Source organism: Lissotriton vulgaris, chromosome 3_1, assembly GCF_964263255.1.
Source record: "Lissotriton vulgaris chromosome 3_1, aLisVul1.2, whole genome shotgun sequence".
NCBI classification, from domain to species: Eukaryota; Metazoa; Chordata; class Amphibia; order Caudata; family Salamandridae; genus Lissotriton; species Lissotriton vulgaris.
In genome coordinates this window covers 350,187,603-350,210,501 of record NC_141689.1, presented here as the reverse complement: position 1 = coordinate 350,210,501, position 22,899 = coordinate 350,187,603, and the positions used below count along the sequence as shown (strand labels likewise).

Here is a 22,899-nt window from a genome sequence, read left to right as displayed (position 1 = left end):
CTTCTATCCAGCAAGACCGCCGAGGGATCCTCTGGTGAGTGCTTTGGGGTCCGAGAAGCCCCGACCCTGAGCAGCTCCAGCACCGAAGTCCAGCCTCCTAGCATCTCCACGATCTGCGTGAGGCCCTTCTGCTTTTTGCTGCTCACCGCGTTGTTTGGCTACTAGCCCGCTGGCTTGTGGCCTTCTTAACGACGCCCGACGACATCACTGCTGCTGGTCTGGTTGCTCCAGACTGGCCCTTGCTCCCTTCCAAAAGAGGAGCACCCCGGACCCTCCTGGTCCACTCCAGACGCCATTTTGAGTCCACCGCGTGGGCTTGAATTTGCCAAGACTTGTTGCCCCAATCCTGGGTCCAGCGACGTCGACCGCATCATCCATCGTGGGACAGCTCGCACCTCCATCCTGGTCGCCGACAACGCCTCCTGGTCCGTGAGACTGCAGAGCATAGCGTCGCCCACTCACCTAGTCGAGGTGACTACCATCCGGTGCCCTCCTGGTTCCATCTGACTACTGGCTAGTAGACACGAACTTGGTCCACTCTGCTTTCAGGTGTCATCCATCTTCGATCCAGGCTTGGATCACTCGAACAATCTTCACTGGTCGCCTGCCAGCAACTCCTTTCTTCAGGCTCCTGGTTCGTCTACGAGGATTCCCAACGTCTTTTGAGACCTATGCAGCTGCAGCCTCTGGGCTAGGTAAACTCGGCATTTCGGTGCCCCAGCATAGCCTCACTATCCAAGGGTCAGGATCCACTGTCGTTTTCGATCTACCTTATCGGGTTCACCCGAGAACACTAACTTTGCCTTTACTAGCTCCCATAGACTTTGTCCCGCATCCCGCGTGAGAGTGCACACTCTGCACCCGAGTCCCCGAGGCCTCCTACTAGTAATCTGAAGGTTCAGTAACGAAGTCCTAGCGATTCCAAAGCCTATTAGTACAGTACTTACCTGCTAGTAATTTCGCATTCCACTTTTAGAGTATATGGTTTTTCCTGCCCCTCGGGCATTTGTGTAAATTGTACAACTTAAAAGTATTTTCATAAGAGTTTTTGTTGTGTGCTTAGTACCCTGTCCTCATAAAGAGTACAGGGCTGTTGTGATCTAAATAAATACACTGTTTATTTTCATAACACTTGTGTGGTGTCCTTTCACTTGGTGTTCAAGGGGTATATGTGATGGTAATACAGCTGGCTTAACACGCCCTCTAGAGTTTAGCCCGAAGACTGCTCGTATCCACGCTACTAGGATAGCTGGTCTATAAGGTTGACTTACAACCAATCATCAATAAGGGTTGTTGGACTGATACATAGTGTTCACTAGAATAGTGAGCACTGCATATCAGGCCACCTTCTCACAAGGAGGATTGGGAGGGTCTGAGGACCCTCTGACAGGTGAGTGCCAGTCTTATGAGGATTGGGCAGGTGAACTTGGGGAAGCCAGTGGTTTAGACACTTCGCCTGACACTGGCTTTGTCTCCCCTCCTAGCGTGGCTACTGAGGAGGGGGCAACCTATAGTGTGGTGTTGATGAGGGCAGCCAAGGACTTGGGCCTTGAGCTCCCCGTCGCGGCCGTGAGGACTAACCTCCTCACTGAGGTCCTTAAGCCGCAGTCACGCTCAGCCGAGCCTCCGCTGCCGTTTAACGAGGCCTTAACTGACGTTCTTTTGGGCACTTGGTCCAAGCCCGCTACGGGTTCGCCCGTAGATAGGAACGTGGCCAGACGCCACCGCCCGGCCCCGGGTGACCCATGTTTCCTGTCCACCCACCCCACCCCAGAGAGCCTGGTCATCCAGGCCTCCAATACCCAAACCGCATTCCCGTCGGCTCCGCCGGACAGGGAATCCAAGAGGTATGAGCAGTATGGCAAAAAGATCTTCTCATCCCTTAGTCTGGGACTGTGGTCTTCTAACACCGCATGCCTCTTGGGCTGCTACACCCACTCCCTGTGGGATATGGTCACGGAAGTGCTGCCACAGTGTCCGTTGGAGGTACGGGCCAAACTCGGCCAAGCCCTTGTGGAAGGTCGGGATGCAGCCAGATATTCTATCCGGTGTGGACTGGATACCACCGACTCACTGGGTAGAGCGATGGCAACGACGGTGGCGGTAAAACGCCACGCCTGGTTGAGGTAATCCAACTTCTCGGCCGATGTCCAGAACACACTTATGGACATGCCGTTCGATGGCCATCGCCTCTTTGGCGACAAAGCAGACCATGCACTTGTGCATTTTAAGGACTCCAGGGCTACGGCCAAGTCCTTGGGCCTCTCGGCCCCACGCCAGCAATCGGCTGCCTTTCACTCCTTTGGTGGCCACGGAAGGGGTGCACCCACACGTGCTGCCAGCCACGCTCCGCAGGGTAATACCCAACGCGGTGGTGGCCGTGGAAACCGCCGTGGTGGCGGTCGGGGACAACGGCGAGGTCTGTCCACACCTTCCCCCCCAGCATCTGCCTCAAAACCCTCCTAGTCCGTGCTTTCAGGCCCATGTGACGCCAGTGGGGGGCAGGGTTCGCCCTCACCACTCCCACTGGCGCACTGTCACATCGGACAGGTTGGTGCTGCAGATCGTCCGAAGGGGCTACTCCCTCCCCTTCGGCGACTCCTCCAGCCATGCCACCGCAGAACCCACTACTTTCTGGTACCCAAGAAGGGAAAAGGGGGCCTACGCCCTATCTTGGACCTAAGGAACGTCAACGGCTTCCTCCGGAATGAGAAGTTCAAAATGCTGACACTGGCTCAGGTCCTAGCTGCCCTGGACCCAGGAGACTGGATGGTAGCGTTGGACTTGCAGGACGCTTATTTCCACATCCCCGTCCTGCCGGCCCACCGGTGCCACCTGTGGTTCACGGTTGGCCAAGAGCACTTTCAGTTCACCGTGCTCCCCTTCGGCCTTACCAGCGCCCCACGGGTGTTCACAAAGGTGATGGCGATGGTCGCAGCTCATCGGCGCAGGTTAGAGGTTTCAGTCTTCCCCTACCTCGACGACTGGTTGTTGAAGAGGGCTCGCCCCATACAGTCAGCCACCTCCAGACGACGGCAGACCTCCTGCACCAGCTGGGGTTCTCCATCAATGTGCCGAACTCACACCAGTGCCCCTCTCAGAAGCTCCTCTTCATCGGAGCGGTTCTAGACTCGGCGCAGTTTCGGGTTTATCCGCCCGAACAGCGGGTCCGGGATATTCAGGCTCTGATTCCCATCTTTCAGCCGTTGTCCCGGATCTCGGTCAGGTTGACGCTGCGGCTTCTGGGGCTGATGGCCTCCTGCATCCTACTGGTGCATCACGCCAGGTGGCGGATGCCGGCTCTGCAGTGGAACCTGAAGTTTCAGTGGGCCCAGCATCAGGGCAACCTATCCGACCACGTCCTGATCTCGGAGGGCACTGCGAGACAGCTGCAGTGGTGGCTCACGGACCGCGATTGGGTCTGTGGCAGATCCCTCTCCCTTCCCCAACCGGAGCACGTAGTCATGACGGACGCGTCCCTCCAGGGTTGGGGAGGCCACATGGAAGAGGCGGAGATCAGAAGCCTCTGGTCTCCGCCGGAGTCCCGGCTCCATATCAACCTTTTGGAGCTACGGGCGATTCGTCTAGCACTGAAGGCATTCCTCCCCTCTGTCCGAGGGAGTGTAGTGCAGGTGTTCACGGACAACACCACCGCCATGTGGTACTGCAACAAACGGGGCGGGGTGGGGTCGTGGACCCTCTGCCAGGAGGCTCCGCGCCTCTGGCAATGGCTGGAACATCAGGGCGTGACCATGATGGTTCAACACCTGGCAGGTTCTCTGAACCCCAGGGCGGACGAACTCAGCCGCCGGTGCATGATGGATCACGAATGGCGTCTGAACTCGGACGTGGCGCAAGGTCTCTTTCTGCAGTGGGGAGAGCCTTGGTTAGATCTATTCGCCACCGAAGAGAACGCGCAATGTCATCAGTTCTGCGCGTTGGAATTTCCAAGGCGACATTTGCTCGGAGACGCTTTTCGGCGCGAGTGGAGTTGCGGTCTGTTGTACGCCTTTCCGCCTATACCACTACTGCCCAGAGTGCTGAAGAAGATCAAGCACCACTGGGCCCAAGTCATCCTTGTGACTCCGGACTGGGCACGAAGGTACTGGTATCCAGAGCTACTCAGTATGTCAGTCGATCCCCGGTACGTCTGCCTCTTCAGGAGGACCTTCTGTCGCAGCATCAGGGGACGGTCCTCTACCCGAACCTGTCCAGTCTCCACCTCCATGCTTGGAGATTGAGCGGCGACGTGATGCACTGTTGCTGCACCCTCAGCGGCACTCGAGTGGCCGGGTGCAGTGTGTTAAACCCAATGTTATCCCACGGAGGATAGGGGCACTCCGGTTGGAGGCGGCTGGCAAGCAGGCCACAGGGTTTGTGAGAGCAAAACTCCAAAGGTTAAGCTTAGGGCGCGTTGGGGACCAAGTTAGCACCAAAGGGGCACCCTCAGCTGTGCTAGGGCAGCCGGGTGCAAGCTGCTGTTTTGAGATAGGGTGCCCTGTTGATTTCCATGGGGATTCTCCTGGACAAAGAAACACAGCATGCTCGGGGACGAGGATCTTCCAGGAGTGACCACCATTTCGAGGGGTAAGTTGGGATGTAGAGGGATGGTTAGGCACCGCTGGGATGGGCACATAAGGCCGTGGGGCGTCGGGTGCAGGGGTGCCTTTGGATGTTGTATTTTCTTACCCGCTCTGGTCGCGATAGGGGGTGTCCTCTGGATTGAGGCTGCAGGCATCGTCTGGAGGCTTGAGGCAGGTCAGGGGTCGCCTGGTCTCGGGTCAGGATAGTCGGGGGGGACCTCCTTGTGGTGTTTGTTCACTCAAACACGGGCCGGGCTCGGCGGGTGCAGAGTGTGCTAGATTTGCAGTTTCTGGCTGGCACCAGAAGCTGCAGTTTAAACACGTCCGGTGTTCACGGGAGAGACAGCTTGGAAAGTGAATGCAGGCAACTCCTCCGGGGTTTTTGAGGTTGCTGGCCGCTGGATACGCCGGGGTTTCGCAGGAGCAGGTTTGAGGGGGGACAGGCCTGTAGGGCTGGGGCCAAGTCAGTGAGCATCGTCCTCTTGTTAGCTTTGAACGGCTTCTCGTCCTTCTTCTTTTCTTGGTGTTGCTGGATCTGAGGAAGTAAGGTTCAGGGTGCCCCAAAATACTAAATTTAGGGGCGTTACAGGTAGGTAAAGGTCAGGGACCAATGGGTCCCTTCCCTGGGGTGTGTACACCCCCTATTCTGCCACTCTCCAGTGGGAGGGGGGGCAGGAGCCTGTCCCTGGTTAGCTGGGTTCCCCCACCCTCAAGATGGCGGGGTCTCGAGGTTGCGCTTCACCTCGCCTCCCCCACCCTAAGTGTGGAGTTGGCAGAGGTGGGCAAATCTCTCTTCCTCATTTTGTTTTTCCCGTCGGGTCTCCTGCCCAAAGTGATGGGGTAGAACCAGTGGGGACCAGTTGCTGAGTACAGCAAGTGGTCTGGAGAGGCTCACAAAGGCGGCATGCCTTTGAAGCTTCTCCTTCGTGAACCCTGCCCATCCTGGGGGAGGAGGCGTGGCACCTCGTCCCAGGATGTGCATTGTTTCAGGCCCCCGAGGGCAGCAAGCTCTTGACCCAGGGGGTCCGGAATCATGTCTGGTGGTGGCAGCCTTGGCAGCCATTCAGTCAGGTCACTGGGAGTTGGTTGAGTTTCAGGGGGCATCTCTAAGATGCCCTATGTCGTGCATTTTACATTTAATCCCACAGTGGCATCCGTGTGGGTTTAATGTGCTGAGAAGTTTGATACCAGACTTCTCAGTCTTAAGTGCAACCATTATGGTGCTGTGCAGTTCGTAATGACAATCTCCCAGCACCATATAATCTTAATGGCAGCACTACACTTACAGTGCCCAGGAATGGACCTGGGTACGGTAGGGGTACAGGGCTCATGCACCTATACCCTCACAAATTGCATAGGGGACCCAGCTAGAAGGATGAATGATGGATGCCAGAGCAGTGTTTTGTGGGCATGGCACACAGGGATGTGTGACATGTTGACTCTTTGTTTTGTTCTGCACCAAGACACTCAGCCTGCAAAGGCAGTATGTGTGTTTGGGTACATGGCCTCTAAGGGTGGCACCATAAGTTCTACAGCCCTAGGGGCCTTCTCTGGTCACAGTGCCTTGAGTACCTATGGTACCATTTACCAGGGGCTGACATGTGGCCAGAGATGCCAATTTGGTGTAGTCTTCAATGCAGTTTTGTGGAAAGGACACAGGCCCTGGGTACCTGATTGGCAGGAGCACAGGGCACACTCAGTCAAAGCACATCAGCAATTCAGCAAAATGTGGGGGCATACCATGCAAGAAAGAGGGCACTTTCTCACGGACACACCAGTGGTCCGTGTTCTTTGTGGCTCTACATTCCAGGTGTGGAAAATCATGAACAAAACTGACGTTAGCACATCGGTGGGATAGCTCCTGCATAGGGACTTCCAGCATGGGTAATGCTGATGACACCACGCATAGACGAGCAACGCCACTTATTACTGCATAGGGGTACTGCTCTTGAAAGCAATTTTGGATCCAGTCTAATTCTAAGGTAAGGAATCTACACCTAGAAAGTCAGATAAGGTGTTACCAAAGGTAAGTAACTTGTTTGTCAGGTCTGTCATGAGGAGCATTTCGCCTGCTTGGTCCCCCAGGAATTTTTCATTTGAGCCAGTTCACTGACCCTCCTTCGGGAAGGTTTTGCTTGGGTATATTTTCTACGGGGAGAAATCTGTGATTGCAAGTCTCTATCAAAAAGAACAAGTCACTCACCTTATGTAATGCCATTTCTGGTTAAAGCTCTGTCAAACCACAGAATCCACACCAAACCTCCCATCCTCAACGCTTTGCCTACTAGGCTCTTCACCCAAGGATCCTATCAGATTTTGCAAACTAGTCAAAAAATGTTTTTTCATAGCTCTGCGTTTTTAGGGCGGAAATATTCACAAAAGGAACTGATGACCACGCGCCGGAGTGGTGCTTATAGGGGCACTGCAACATCAATGCGGATGTCGAGCCGATCTATGCCACCTAATGGTATGCAGAAGTGCTGCTCACGATTTTCCAGATCTAGTCTTAACGCCTGGGGAATAATATGATGTGAAGATTTGGCGGTTAGTTAGCCTCCGTATCAGAAAAGGCATTACCTAAGGTAAGTGTTTATCACCAACAGACAGTGAGCCATCAAAAGACAACTGTATCACTACAAACAAAACATAATAATAATGCTAGATTGACCAGTTCACTGTCCAGGGGTTATCTTATATGACTAATATCATGACAGTGACTGCTTTTTCCACTTCTTATTAATTGTGAGAAATCTTTGTAATCCTTTTTATAAATGTATAATTTATTGGGTTTTATCATGATGTGAATTTTTTTTATGATTTTAGTTATTTGTACAATAAAGGTTATTCAATTCAAAGTAAGGTGTCTTATAAATGTTTCTTTTTGAAAGGGAAAATCATTTGTAAACATTTGATATTAAGCGCATAAACTAACACAGCAACAGATATATTGTTGTTATTGTTATGCTCATGTTGCATTAATGTGCCATAACCTGATTTCAGGTAAAGGATACACCATATTTCCAAAAGAAAACAATCCCTCCTAGTGATGACCGTGCAGCACGAATATTGGTACCTGAAATTGGAGGTAAACTGCTTAATATATTACAGTTTTTGTAAGTATTTTGATATAATTTGTCCAATTTTGATTGGCACAGCGGAGCAGTCTTGCAGCTATTATCAATGATTGCTCAATGTTAGGTCCGGCATTAGCCAATACCTTCAGAATTTGCTAAAACTACATATATATAATATACTTAATTATAGGGGCTCTTGGCAAGCCAGCTTTCTTCAGCCATTGGATGTTTTTATGTCCTTCACATGTTCCATCCACTGCAGCATCCAGCATGTGGAAGTCGGTCAACCCACTTCAGTCATTGGTTAACTTCACAGTGAGTAAGTGCATTCTGATATTTCAGAAGGAATATATCCACCCACAAAATAGCCAGGGTCTACTATTGCAAGGAGTACTTTTTCAAACCAAAAAGAAAATGTAGGTTTTGGATACATAGATACCTCACATTTTTATATATGTGTGAAAGAGACACGTTAGTGATAGATTTCTTACCTTAGAATATCGCCATGCGTCAGACTGGATACGGAAAGTTTTCATCAGCAGTACCCTTTCGCGTCTGAAGGTGCGTTGTACGGCTCCTCGTCCGTCGCTGGTGTCGTAGGCCCCGGGAAGACGTCACGAAGACTACTTAGGCGCCATCCATGCGCGCTGACATCAGTTCTTTCTTTGTTCGAGGCATGTGGCTGCTGAATTCATATCTGTGCATAGATCGCCGCTTAGTGTTGGGTCCGGATGATCGCACATTGTTGTCCTGGAATAGTCTTCGAAGTATCACGAGATAGGTGGCTCCTCCCCTGGACTAGAGTGCGCATGGGCATCGACTCCATCCTCAGATTGTTTTTTTCCGCCATTGGGTTCGGATGTATATTGGTTAACTCTAGTCGGAATCGATATTAAAGTTTTCTTAAGGCCAAACGGCCTTTAGGTTTTCATCGGTATAGTCTTGCGTTCGGTGCCCGATTCTTTCCAGCTCAGTTCTGAGCCGGATTTCCAGAAGAGCCGCGTGCTTTTCGACGCTGAAGGCCCGGTCGACGCCAGAGGCCTTATCGACGAACCATCATGGAACGGAGCCCGTTCAAGAGATGTCCCATGTGCAACTCCAAGTATCCCCACATCGACGTCCACCCGGTGTGCAACAAGTGTCTCTCGCCGGATCATGATGAAGCCAGCTGCATAACTTGTTCCCGTTTTCGATCCACGAAGACTCTTCTGCATCGACGCGCTGCGCGCCGGAAAGCCCAGCAGAAGACACCGGCGCCTGTGGACATATTCGATGCCGGGGATGATGAAGGAGCTGACCAGGAGCTTCGTGAGAACCTGTCGAATCCCGCGTCGGAGGTAGACTCCAACTACGACGCGGATGTTGAAATGCTCGAAGCGGAAGAAGTCGTCGACGAGGTAGGAGACGACGACGGGGCCTTTGGGGCCATGGAAGATAGCTCGAGCGAGGAGCTAACTCAAACTGACATTGGGGCCGAAACGCTTCATAAGGCTCAGGTCGAGGGATCGCCACTAGGCCCTACCCAAGATCTTCCAAAAAGTTCTACGGCCCCAACTTCGGGCTCGGCTTCGGACATTACTAAGGAGCCGCAACCTGCAAAATCTAAACCGAAAGTGAAAGCTCCGGTCTCGACGCAAGTGAAAGCACTGCTGCCTCCATCGAAACTAAAAGTGCGTATTGCTTTGGTCGGCTCGAAGTCCTCGGACCTGTCGGCACCGACGAAGCAGAAGGGCGTTATCGACCCCAAGAAACAGCTCAAGGGCGTTGAGACGAAGTCTAGTGCGCCGAAGACAAAGGTCAGGGCAGTCGACCCGAACAAATCGGCGCCGAAGACGGTCGACACCGACAAAGGGCTCGGTGATTCGAAGGTTCTCAAGCCTCCGCGTCGACAAGACAAGGCCAAGATCGGACCGACCCACGAGTCCACGTCTGGTGGTGCCTCGAAGGATTCCGTTGAGTCGACGCAGCCGTCCTCCTTATTCTCCAAGCAGGTGGCAGACTCTCTAAAGCGCATCAAGGACACAGCCTCAAGTGTCGGGCCTAAAGATCCTCCACCTTCGAAGCCTGTCGATAAACCTCAGAAGACGTCGACGCCCATCCACTTCACGCTGCCGCCAAAAGTGGCGCCGAAGGCTTTCTCCCCTAAAATGGCCACCAACGTGCCCGAGAAGGTGTCCTCGGTGCCGAAGTCGACAACAGTGGTCCCGGCCATAAGGCATCGACAATCCTCGTTGGAAGAGCAACCATGTAGGAGAGTAGGGTCTGCAATCCTATGATCACCCAGATTTTTTGCTTTTGTTTCACTGGTTTACGACTTTCTCTGGCTGTGGTCCTGCCAATCAGACCCACAGCCTGGCTGTTCTCTCTCTAAGTTACAACGTGTACCCTAGGTGCATTTACCAATTGGTACTGGGCCACCTTATCAGACCCTGTAACTCAGGGCATAGGTGTACCCAGGGCCTACCAGGGGCTGAAGCATGTATTATGCCACCCCTGGCTGGCCTCCTAAATTTGACACAACTGGCTGCAGGACAGCTGGGGCAAAGTCGTGTAATCGCCCTTTGCTGTAGATATAGTATACCTATATCTAACCCTAAAATGGACACACAGATTCCTATCAGTCACACCTATGGCAGGCCTTGACAATCCTGAAGGCAGAGTGCTTGGAATCGTGTGAGATGGTGCTCTGGCATGAGCTGAGCCTGTCTGCAGCTTGCGGAACCAAGTCCTAATAGCTGTTCCATGATATTGCATACCATATACTCTTAAGTGCATTATAATCCCCGCGGTTAAATGCTATCTTTGGTATTGCTTTATCAAAACATGTCGAGTAAGGTGTCATACGAATTGGAATACTAACCCCTCGCCAATTCTGGCGACGGGGTTAGCATTCCACCCTTCTAGAGGGACACAACATGTATGTAACTGTGAACCCCGGTTAAAGTAAACTGAAGCCTCAGCTCCACAAAATGGATGCTGCCACCACAGACACGAGTCTGACCCCCTGCAGCTGGGAGTCCTTCCAGCGAGGGGAGCCGGGACAAAGGGTTTCCTGTCGAGGGCGGTGCTAGCACCGTCCCAAACAGGGTTTTGTGTATCCTGGGTAGGCAGGGCTTTACAGGAAGGTGACTGCTGAGTGGCACCCCGGTGCTCACTACGCATAGGCCGGTCAGAACCAGTTCCAGGGGCACACCAGCCCCTGGCCTGGGGAAAGTCCGGCATGGGAGAGGGGTGTAACCACCCCCCTCCTAGTCCCACCCATAGGCAGGACCTAGTCACCGGGTCAGCCCCCTTTTTTAGTATAAAGATAAGAGCGGGCCCCCTGTTCAAATTAGATCATCTTTGGAATCAAGACACGACTTTCTGCGAAAGGACATCAAGATTTCTTCTTCAAGATTCTCCCTTGTGGCTAAGGAGTAGTCACCCTGCGTCAGCGGGCACCATCCTAAGAACACTGCGGTCTGCTGCAAGTCCTTCCTCAGGAATCCGACGACACAGCTCGACGAGACCCGGCTTCCCTGGCACCTCTGACCTCTACTCACCTCTACAGCCAAGCTGAGATCCGTGAGTGCGACGAGACCTCGAGGGACCGACGATCGCCAAGACTGCACGACTTCTTTGCAACAAGCCCACCGAGTCTTCCACTGGTGAGTGCTTTGGGGTCCGAGAAGCCCCAACCCTGAGCAGCTCCAGCACCGAAGATCAGCCCTCCAGCATCTCCACGATCTGCGTGGGGCCCTTCTGCTTTTTGCTGCTCACCGCGTTGTTTGGCTACTAGCCGGCTGGCTTGTGGCCTTCTTAACGACGCCCGACGACATCACTGCTGCTGGTCTGGTTGCTCCAGGCTGGCCCTTGCTTCCTTCTTCAAGAGAAGCACCCCGGACCCTCCTGGTCCACTCCAGACGCCATTTTGAGTCCACCGCGTGGGCTTGAATTTGCCAAGGCTTTGTTGCCCAATCCTGGGTCCAGCGACGCTGACAGCTTCATCCATCGTGGGACAGCTCGCTCCTCCATCCTGGTCGCCGACAACGCCTCCTGGTCCGTGAGATCTGCAGAGCACAGCGTCACCCACTCACCTAGTCGAGGTGACTACCATCCGGTGCCCTCCTGGTGCCACCTGACTACTGGCTAGTAGTCACGAACTTGGTCCCCTCTGCTTTCAGGTGTCATCCATCTTCAAGATCAGGCTTGGATCACTTCGAACTCTCTTCACTGGTCGCCTGCCAGCATCTTTCTTCCAGGCTCCTGGTCCGTCTACGAGGATTAATTTAATTTAATTTAATAACGATTTGTAAAGCGCCTGGTGACCCAAGGGCATCCCCGCGCTGTAGGAGTTGAAATCCAGTTGAGGGAGAGGAAGGGAGGAGAGATTCCGGACGTCTTTTGAGACATATGCAGCTGCAGCCCCTGGGCTAGGTAAATTCGGCATTTCGGTGCCCCAGCATAGCCTCACTATCTAAGGGTCAGGATCCACTTTCGTTTTCCTCCTACCAGGTCGGGTTCGCCCGAGAACACTAACTTTCTGAAATCTAGCTACCATAGACTTTGTCCCGCATCCCGCGTGAGAGTGCACACCCTGCACCCGAGTCCCCTAGGCCTCCTAGAAGTAATCTGAAGATTCTATAGTCAAGACCTAGCGATTCCAAAGCCTATTAGTACTGTACTTACCTGCTAGTAATTTCGCATTCCACTTTCAGAGTATATGGTTTTCCGTGCCCCTCGGGCATTTGTATATACTGTGCTAACTTAAGTATTTTCGTAAGAGTTTTGTTTTGTGCTTAGTACCCTGTCCTCATAAAGAGTACAGGGCTGTTGTGATTTTAATAAATACACTGTTTATTTTCATAACACTTGTGTGGTGTCCTTTCACTAGGTGTTCAAGGGGTACATGTGTGGTATAACAGCTGGCTTAACACGCCCTCTCGAATCTTTAGCCTTAGACTGCTCGTATCCATGCTACTAGGATAGCTGGTCTATAAGGTTGACTTACAACCAATCATCAATAAGGGTTGTTTGGACTGATACAAAGTGCTCACTAGAATAGTGAACATTATATATCAGGCCAACTTCTCACAAACCTTTTCCGTCTCAGAGAGAACTGTCAAGACTCTGTCTATGTTGAAGGGTGTCTTGAAGCATGCTGGGGAAATCTTTAAGGAGCCTACCAGAGCCAGGGTGATAAACCCCAGGATTGAAAAGAAGTACAAACCGGCGCCTGGAGACCCTACTTACATCAAGGGACAGTTGCCGTTGGACTCTCTTGTTGTTTCTAATGCCCGGAAGAGTGCAAATTTACAAACAACTGGTGATGCTCCTCCCCCAGATAAAGAATCTAAGGTTTTTGAGGCATCAGGGAAAAGGGTGGCAGCTCAAGCGGCCAATATCTGGCTCATTTCAAACACTCAGGCACTTCTAGCCAGGTATGACAGGGCACATTATGACACACTGGAGACCCTGTTACAGCACCTGCCAGATGAATACAAAGAGGCAGCTGAGATGCTCATCCAAGAAGGGAAGCTCATATCAAATGCTTATATTAAATGTGCACTGGACGCGGCCACACTGCGGCCAGAGCTGTTAACACTAGTGTCATGCTGAGACGACATGCCCGGCTCAGAATCTCCGGGTTCAAGCCAGAAATACAGACCACCATTCTCAATCAGACAGTAAACCCTGATCATCTATTTGGCCCAGAGGTGGACACCACCTTGGAGAAAATCAAAAAAGACACTGAAACTGCTGAGTCCATGGGGGCTCTGCAGTCCCAGCAGTTCCGGGTGGGTTCTTTTCGTCGCTCAAACACTAGAGGTGTTTCCAGAGGCCAGCTCTCCCAAACCACACAATACTATAAAGGCGGCACGCAGACCACATACACCAAACAAAGTAGAGGTGGATATCGTGGAAACCGCGCCAAAGGCAGAGGTCGTGGAAACAACAACTCCAGATCCTCCGCCACTAACAAACAGTGGCGCCTTGTCACTGCCCCCCGACCACGCAACACCTGTCGGGGGGAGACTTCAACAGTTCCTGCCAGTCTGGAAGTCCATCACCACAGACGGGTGGGTCACGCAGCTTATACAGTACGGTTATTGTCTGGAGTTAATATCCATTCCACCCAACATACCCCCGAGGTGGCACCCTTCTCTGAGAACATTCATCATTGGAACAGATTCATTGATGATATCTTTTTTATTTGAAGGGGCCCAGATAAACAACTCGCCGAGTTTCTACTCTGGATTAATCTTTGTGATCCCCATCTTAAACCAATATGAGTAAAGAGAGGATTGAATTTCTTGATATCTGGATACAGGTCGCTGCGCATGCTATTGAGGTCTCGCTGTATACCAAACCCACCGCACGCAACACACTTCTTCATTATCAAAGTTATCATCTGCGGTGTCAAAAAGACAGCATACCTTTCAGTCAGTTCCCCTGCATCCGGAGGAACTGTACCACTATTAATGAGTACAATACGCATGTGGAGCTCCTGAAGAACAAATTGCTCAATCGCAGCTATCCGAAGCGAGTGATCAGAGATGCCTTTAAGAGGGCCAAATACTATAACCGTAAATCACTCTTCCAAACCGAGACACCCACGGAAGAAGACAAACTTGTCTGTATCACCAGACATTCCAACGTCAACAATAAAATGCACCAGATCATCAGCTCAAATTGGCATATTCTCAATTGCGGACAGGGTACTCCTCTCCCCAGACCTGTGTTTGCGTTTCTTCGCAACAAAAACTTACGTAATTCTCTGGTCAAGTCTCCCTGCAAGCCAGAACACAAGTTTGTCCAGAAATCTTTCGTGGGCAATAACCCTGTTTTAGGGACTCACAAATGCGGCAACTGTCAGGCTTGCAGTTTTGCCATGGTTACTGATGTTCTTCAGTGGGAAAATCAAACATCCTCCTTCAAACAAATGAACAGCTGCAAGACTGCCAATGTTATCTACCTGATTCTCTGCCCCTGCAACCTAGGGTATGACTATGTAGGTGAAACGGGCAGAGAATTCAGAGTTAGATTCAGTGAGCAAGTCAAGAATGGATGCAATGGAGCACCCTTGGTCGAACATTGGAATACTTACGGCCATTTGGAAACAGACCTTAAATAGCTAATCCTTGAGAGAATAACTAACGCCAACCATGGCAACAGGGATGGAATAAGGCATAAAAGGGAAGTATTTTGGATTTACACTCTCCAAACGGTTAAACATGGGTTCACATGGGTCACTGCCCCCCGACCACGCAACACCTGTCGGGGGGAGACTTCAACAGTTCCTGCCAGTCTGGAAGTCCATCACCACAGACGGGTGGGTCACGCAGCTTATACAGTACGGTTATTGTCTGGAGTTAATATCCATTCCACCCAACATACCCCCAAGACACCGTCCTATGTCCGCCGAGCATTTGCACTTATTGCAGCAGGAGTTCCTCGTCATGCTGCAAAAAGGGGCAATCGAGCTCGTGCCTGTGAAGGAAAGAGGCACAGGAGTTTACTCACTGTACTTCTTGATACCAAAAAAGGACGGGTCCCTCAGACCCATACTGGACCTCAGACCCCCTCAATCAGTACATTCTGTCGGAGCACTTTCACATGCTGACCCTGCAGCAAGTCCTACCGTTGCTCAGTCAGGGGGATTTTCTCGCAACTTTAGATCTAAAGGATGCGTATTTTCATATTCCGCTGCACCCATCACACAAGATACATCCAGTTCACCATCCAAAACCAACATTACCAGTTCAAGGTTCTACCTTTCGGAGTCACCACGGCACCCACAGTGTTTACAAAGTGCCTGGCGACGGTGGCGGCACACCTAAGGAGACAAAACATTCACGTCTACCCTTATCTGGACGGCTAGCTCATCCAGGCAAAGTCAGCCCAGCAGTGTGCCGCCCACATGTCCCACACCATTCACCTTCTTCACGATCTGGGATTCTCACTGAATTACCCAAAGTCCCACCTGCAACCCGCCCACATACGGCAGTATCTGGGTGCGACGATAAACACTCTGGCAGCCACAGCACAGCCAAATTCAGTGAGGGTCAGCAGCGTTCAATCGCTGATACAGAAATTCAGACCTCAACACTCGCTTCCAGCACGAGTGTTCATGCAGTTGATAGGCATGATGGCCTCCTGCATCTCCATAGTCCCGCACGCAAGACTACATATGCGTCCGCTTCAGGAGTGCTTGAAACGTCAGTGGACTCAGGCTCACGGACAGTTGAAAGACCTAGTGTTGGTGACAGGTCGTGCATACAACTCTCTGCATTGGTGGAATCCACAAAACCTTTGCAAGGGACAACCGTTCCAAGAGCCTGTGCCACAGATCATTCTGACGACGGACGCTTCTCTCCAGGGTTGGGGAGCTCATGTACTCCACTACACTGTGCAGGGACTATGGACACCACAGCAAAGGAAGATGTACATCAATGTTCTAGAACTGATGGCTATCTTCATGGCAATGAAAGCTTTCAAAGTACATCTGTGCAACAAGGTAGTGTTGATCCGGACGGACAACATGACGGCCATGTACTACTTTCAGAAACAGGGAGGAACACACTCTCCAAGGTTGTCTCATCTGGCTCGGAGCATGTGGAAGTGGGCCATTCAGAGGAGCATCTTCCTCATGGCAGAACACCTCCCAGGTAAGGGCAATCAGATGGCGGACCTGCTCAGCAGGTACAGCCACCAGATGCACGAGTGGGAGATACATCCATCAGTACTCCACCCGTACTTCCTAAGGTGGGGTCATCCAGAGATAGACCTGTTCGCCACAAAGGAAAACGCCAAATGCCCAAGCTTTGCCGCCAGGTTCCCACACCCACAGTCGCAGGGCAATGCGATATGGATGAACTGGTCAGGCAAATTTGCGTACGCTTTTCCCCCAGCACCTCTAATACCGCTGGTGGCACGCAAGCTGAAGCAGCACTCGATGACTCTCATCCTGGTTGCTCCTACGTGGGCTCGCCAACCATGGTACACCACGTTTCTGGAACTGTCCGTGGTACCGCATCAAAGGCTGCGCCTCACACCCAGGCTTTTGACGCAGAGCCATGGCGACATTCAGCATCCATATCCGCAACAGCTCAACCTGGCGATCTGGCTCCTGAGGTCTTAGAATTTGGCTACCTCAACTTACCTCCTGACTGTATGAACATAATCAGGGAGGCAAGAAAGCCACCACCAGAGCATGCTATGCGGCGAAATGGAAGCGGTTTGTCATTTATTGTGCAGACCACAACATTAACCCGCTGGATGCCTCTATTCAAAACATCATTTGTTATCTCTTACATCTGTACAAATGTAATCTGGCCTATGCTTCCATTTGTATACATCTATCCGCAATGGCTGCTTATCTCCAAAACAGACAGCACCTCTCCCTTTTCAGGGTGCCTGCCATTAAAGCCTTTCTGGAAGGACTCAAACGAGTCATTCCTCCGCGGACACCACCAGCTCCCGAGTGGAACCTAAATGTGGTCCTCACCAGGCTGATGGGTCCCCCTTACGAACCACTGCATTCCTGTGAGATTCAGTTCTTGACATGGAAAGTGGCTTTCCTTATAGCGATTACCTCGCTACGACGAGTTAGTGAACTCCAGGCACTAACTATCCAAGAGCCATTTATTCAAATTCATTCCAACAGGGTGGTGCTTCGCACTAACCCTAAGTTCCTTCCTAAGGTAGTTTCTCAGTTCCATATCAACCAGACTATAGAACTGCCTGTGTTCTTCCAAAACCCAGAGTCAGTTGCGGAGAGGATGCTCCACACACTTGACGTCAAGAGGGCCTTAATGTACTACATTGATAGGACCAAAGATTTTCGGAAGACTTAACAACTATTTGTTGCCTTTTCGCCACAACACAAAGGCAACCCCATTTCCAAGGCTGGTATAGCCAGGTGGATCGTTAAATGTATTCAGATCTGCTATCAGAAAGCCAAGTGCACTCTCACCATTCCACCGCGGGTCCACTCCACCCGAAAGTTGGGGGCCTCCATGGCTTTCCTTGGAAATATTCCTTTGGAAGACATATGTAGAGCAGCCACATGGTCTACCACACACACATTTACAAAACACTACTGTGTTGATGTTCACTCCAAACAGCAGGCAGCTGTAGGGCAGGCTGTTCTAAAAACACTTTTCCAAACTGCTGCAGCTGGCACAGGCGGCCGCCGTTAATGGAGGGACTGCTATGTATTCTATGCACAGATATGAATTCAGCAGCCCACATGCCTCGAACCAAATATGCTACTTACCAGTATGCATCTGTTCTTGGCATGTAGGACTGCTGATATTCATATTGCCCCTCCTCCTCCCCGGCGCCTGGAGCGGCTGCAGCATTCACACATACTTCTAGAATGGTCATCATTCACATAGTTTCACTCCATCTTGGCCACAGTGGCTAAAAACAATCTGAGGATGGAGTCGATGCCCATCTGCACTGTAGTCCAGGGGAGGAGCCACCTATCTCGTGATACTTCGAAGACTCTTCCAGGACAACAATGTGCGATCATCCGGACCCAACACTAGGCGGCGATCTATGCACAGATATGAATGTCAGCAGCCCTACATGCCAAGAACAGATGCATACTGGTAAGTAGCATATTCGTTCCACACCATCAAGCGCAGATCCAGTTGGAGCACGTACCCTAGTCACTTTTTGACTATACTTTTGAGTCTTTAGTTTCCCTTTTTTTTTATAAATCTTTTTATTAACTGTGCTCATAGTATCAGACAGTACGGAATATTATTCATATAGCATGTGATAGAACGACATTACACCATATAATGTAAGGCTGGCATAGACCCATTCTGGACATTAAACTGTTAAAAACCTGGTCCAACACCACCCCCCATCGCCCTGTATTTATGCCAAGGTCCCCAGATCTTTTTCAATTTTTTAGTGCAACCTCTACTCTTATAGATTGTCTCCTCCGATCTCTGGCACCAGCCCAGACCCCGCAACCACTGATCCCATTGAGGAGGAGCTTGTGCCCCTCAGTTACTAGCTATATTTCTTTTCGCAACCCCGGCTGCCAGTGCCAGCCAAACCTCATTATATCTGGATCAATCGGTGGCCCCCTTAAACATTAGAAATAACCACCTGGGCTGTAGCGAAACCGGTGAGCCAACAACAGTCGCCATTGTGTCCGTGACCTTAGTCCAGAAGGGCACTATCTCCGGGCACTCCCATAGTATATGGTAGAAGGACCCACTGACTCCTTCCTCAGTCATACAAGTGGGTGCGAGGGTAATATACTCTGTAAAATTTTCAGCTGCACTAATCGGAACCTGGCACGAATTGCTATCTCACGTGGGCTTGGTAGGGCATCCTGCCAATCATCATCCTCCAGTGCGCCTATGTCGCTCACCATCTCTCTCACAACTGCACCAGGGGGTCAGGCATGAGTTTACGATAGATAGTGGAGGTGGATTTCCCTAAGATGGGGTCAAGGAGCAGCCTATCCTCCATGGGGGTATACTCCGGGAAGGACGTGCCACACCATATGTGTGAGCGTAGGGCGTGAATGAGACGTAAGTAATGGTAATGTTGTGAGTCACGAAGATCTTACTCTTTTTTTTCAGATATTGAAAGGAACCGGGACCCCCCTTTCCATACGCCCCCCAAGTACTCGATGCCCATTCGTTTCCAACCCCGGAAGCCATTGAGTCGAATCACTTCTGCCAATTGCGCAACGAGCCAAAGAGGAGTTCTACCCTTCAGGGAACATATCCACCCCAGGAACTTGTTTGCTTCTCTTCATCACTGGAACACCACCCCTGTGTGCGAGGGCCAGTCCTACCTTAGCTTAGAGCAGTTTCCATCTGGCATTACCAACCATTCAACTCTGTATGCCGGTTCTGACCTTGCCGCGTACACCTAGTTGTTGACCACCTGCAGCTGAGAGACCCAATAATACAATTGTATGTGTGGGAGGGCCAGCCCCCCATCATGCACTACTCTCGTCAGTTTGCGCAGCTCAATCCTGTGGTTGCCACCATCTCAGAGCAGCGTCCGCACTGCCTGGGATATTCGTGTAAATACCCCAGTCGGAATCGGGTAGGGCTTGTTTTGTAAGATATAAAGGAGTCTAGGCAATGCTAGCATCTTAAACAGTGCCGCTCGTCCCATGAGGTAGAGAGGTTGCGTCCGCCAGTGACACACATCAGCTACCAGGCGCATCAGTTGAGGCTCCTTATTTTTGGTGTGGAACTCCGCTTTATCCCTGGTGATGTACACCCCCAAGTATTTGAACCATTCTACAGCGATTGATGCAGGGCACTTGGACAGTATCCCCGGGGGAGGACCCGAGAGCGGGTAGATCAGACTTCACCCAATTAATAGTGTATCCCGAGTAGCTCCCGAATAGTTCAAAGAGATGCAGCGCCAGCACCATTGACTGGTACGGCCTAGCCATGTATAAGACAATATCGTCCGTGTATATAGAGATACACGCTTCCCAATCATTATTCAGTGCCAAATTTACACTGGTATCTCCCTGAGCTCCACAAAGATAAACAACAGTGCAATCTCTGCAAAAAAGTATAAAGAACAGTTCCACTCAAGTCTAGAAGTAATGTCTTTCGTTCTTGAGAATATATCAGTTGAAGTAAAGTGATCCACAAATCCAATGTTCTGATTGTCCAATAAGTTTTAATGTTCGTTTCTTCAAATAAATCCTTTAACAGCCAACACGTGTTTCATCAGATGCTATATAATTGCATCTACTGACTTCATCAGGGCTGCAACCCAGAAAATAAAACATTATATAAGTAAATCAATCTGACACTAGTTTTCTTAATAACCATCACCGAAATTCAGGGGTTGAAAAGGAAAGTAGAAACCAGTTAGAAAGACAACCAAGCAACTAGTGTAAATCATTAGAAAGCCACCCTAGTGAAGATACATATGCACCATAGTTCAAAAAGAACGTGTTAAAGTTAGCCAAGTAAAAAGTAGTCCCAATGTACCCTATAAAACAAACTCCATGTAAAGAGAGAGTATTTTACCTTAAACGTTATTTAGTCCCTCCCTGGACTATTATTCATAATATTCAAAGTCTGAGACAAGTTTGGACATGCCTGGAATAAAGGTATACCAACCTAATCAATCTTGGTCAATATGTGTCAGATCCAATTTTCAACATACTAAGTACAAAGCCATGACACTTTTTATTAATATTATGTCTCAAAGAGTCCTCAAACTCTGACCTCCATATGTCATTTAACATAAAGTAATACTGTCACACCTAACCATTGACTATAGCTCCATATATTAAAATCTCAACTCTACCCGAAAAATTCTCTTATGTCGCTATATACCAAATGCCACATGCATAACAGTAAATGTTCAGTAAGGCAGGTAACCTCACCTCATATCTTCCACATCTTTAGAATCCTCGTATTGTATATTCGTAAATTTCACTCGATAGTAATAAATCCAAAATGCAGGATACACGTGTACATGTACCTGTAAAATACCGTAAATATATTTTAGTATCAGTTCCACTAATAAGCGCCCCGCTCCCCTCGATGTCGGCCCTCTCCTGCGTGTATCTTCAATGCTCCCGCGTACTACTCCTCGCTTTCGCGTTCTACCAAAGCGTCATCTTTAAATAGTTCTTGTAGGAGAGTAGGGTCTGCAATCCTATGATCACCCAGATTTTTTTGCTTTTGTTTCACTGGTTTACGACTTTCTCTGGCTGTGGGCCTGCCAATCAGACCCACAGCCTGGCTGTTCTCTTTCTAAATTACCTCATGTACCCTAGGTGCATCTACCAATTGGTACTGGGCCACCTTATCAGACCCTGTAACTCAGGGCATAGGTGTACCCAGGGCTGCCAGGGGCTGCAGCATGTATTATGCCACCCCTGGCTGGCCTCCTAAATTTGACACAACTGGCTGCATGACAGCTGGGGCAAAGTCGTGTAATCACCCTTTGCTGTAGGTGTAGTATACCTATACCTAACCCTAAAATGGACACACAGATTCCTATCAGTCACTCCTATGGCAGGCCTTGACAACCCTGAAGGCAGAGTGCTTGGAATCGTGTGAGATGGTGCTCTGGCACGAGCTGAGCCTGTCTGCAGCTTGCGGAATCAAGTCCTAATAGCTGTTCCATGATATCGCATACCATATACTCTTAAGTGCATTATAATCCTCGCGGTTAAATGCTATCTTTGGTATTGCTTTATCAAAACATGTCGAGTAAGGTGTCATACGAATTGGAATACTAACCCCTCGCCAATTCTGGCGACGGGGTTAGCATTCCACCCTTCTAGAGGGACACGACATGTATGTAACTGTGAACCCCGGTTAAAGTTAACTGAAGCCTCAGCTCCACAAAATGGATGCTGCCACCACAGACACGAGTCTGACCCCCTGCAGCTGGGAGTCCTTCCAGTGAGGGGAGCCTGGACAAAGGGTTTCCTGTCAGGGGCGGTGCTAGCACCGTCCCAGACATGGTTTTGTGTATCCTGGGTAGGCAGGGCTTTACAGGAAGGTGACTGCTGAGTGGCACCCCGGTGCTCACTACGCATAGGCCGGTCTGAACCAGTTCCAGGGGCACACCAGCCCCTGGCCTGGGGAAGTCCGGCATGGCTGAGGGGTGTAACCACCCCCCACCTAGTCCCACCCATAGGCAGGACCTAGTCACCGGGTCAGCCCCCTTTTTTAGTATAAAGATGGGAGCGGGCCCCCTGTTAAAATTAGATCATCTTTGGAATCAAGATACCACTTTCTTCAAAAGGACTTCACGATTTCTTCTTCAAGATTCTCCCTTGTGGCTAAGGAGTAGTCACCCTGCATCCGCAGGCACCATCCTAAAGAACACTGCGGTCTGCTGCAAGTCCTTCATCACGAATCCGACGACCCAGCTCGACGAGACCCGGCTTCCCTGGCACCTCTGACCTCTACTCACCTCTACAGCCCAGCTGAGAACCGTGAGTGCGACGAGACCTCAAGGGACCGACGATCGCCAAGACTGCACGACATCTTTACTGCAAGCCCACCGTGTCCTCCACTGGTGAGTGCTTTGGGGTCCGAGAAGCCCCGACCCTGCGCAGCTCCAGCACCCAAGATCAGCCCCCCTGCATCTCCACGATCTGCGTGGGGCCCTTCTGCTGTTTGCTGTGCACCGCGTTGTGTGGCTACTAGCCGGCTGGCTTGTGGCCCTCTGAACGACGCCCAACGACTTCACGACTGCTGGTCTGGTTGCTCCAGGCTGGCCTTTGCTTCCTT

General features: G+C 50.8%; 1 protein-coding gene across 2 annotated transcripts in view; it reads left to right on the top strand.

Annotated features, from left to right (window-relative positions):
- RICTOR (RPTOR independent companion of MTOR complex 2) overlaps positions 1–22,899 on the top strand; it is a 1,569,237-nt gene that overhangs the window by 1,115,271 nt on the left and 431,067 nt on the right. For both annotated transcript variants that reach the window (XM_086960557.1, XM_086960556.1), the window contains exon 33: positions 7,584–7,668. In XM_086960557.1, the coding sequence (XP_086816683.1) occupies positions 7,584–7,668 (85 nt within the window). The remainder of the gene's footprint in view (positions 1–7,583; positions 7,669–22,899) is intronic.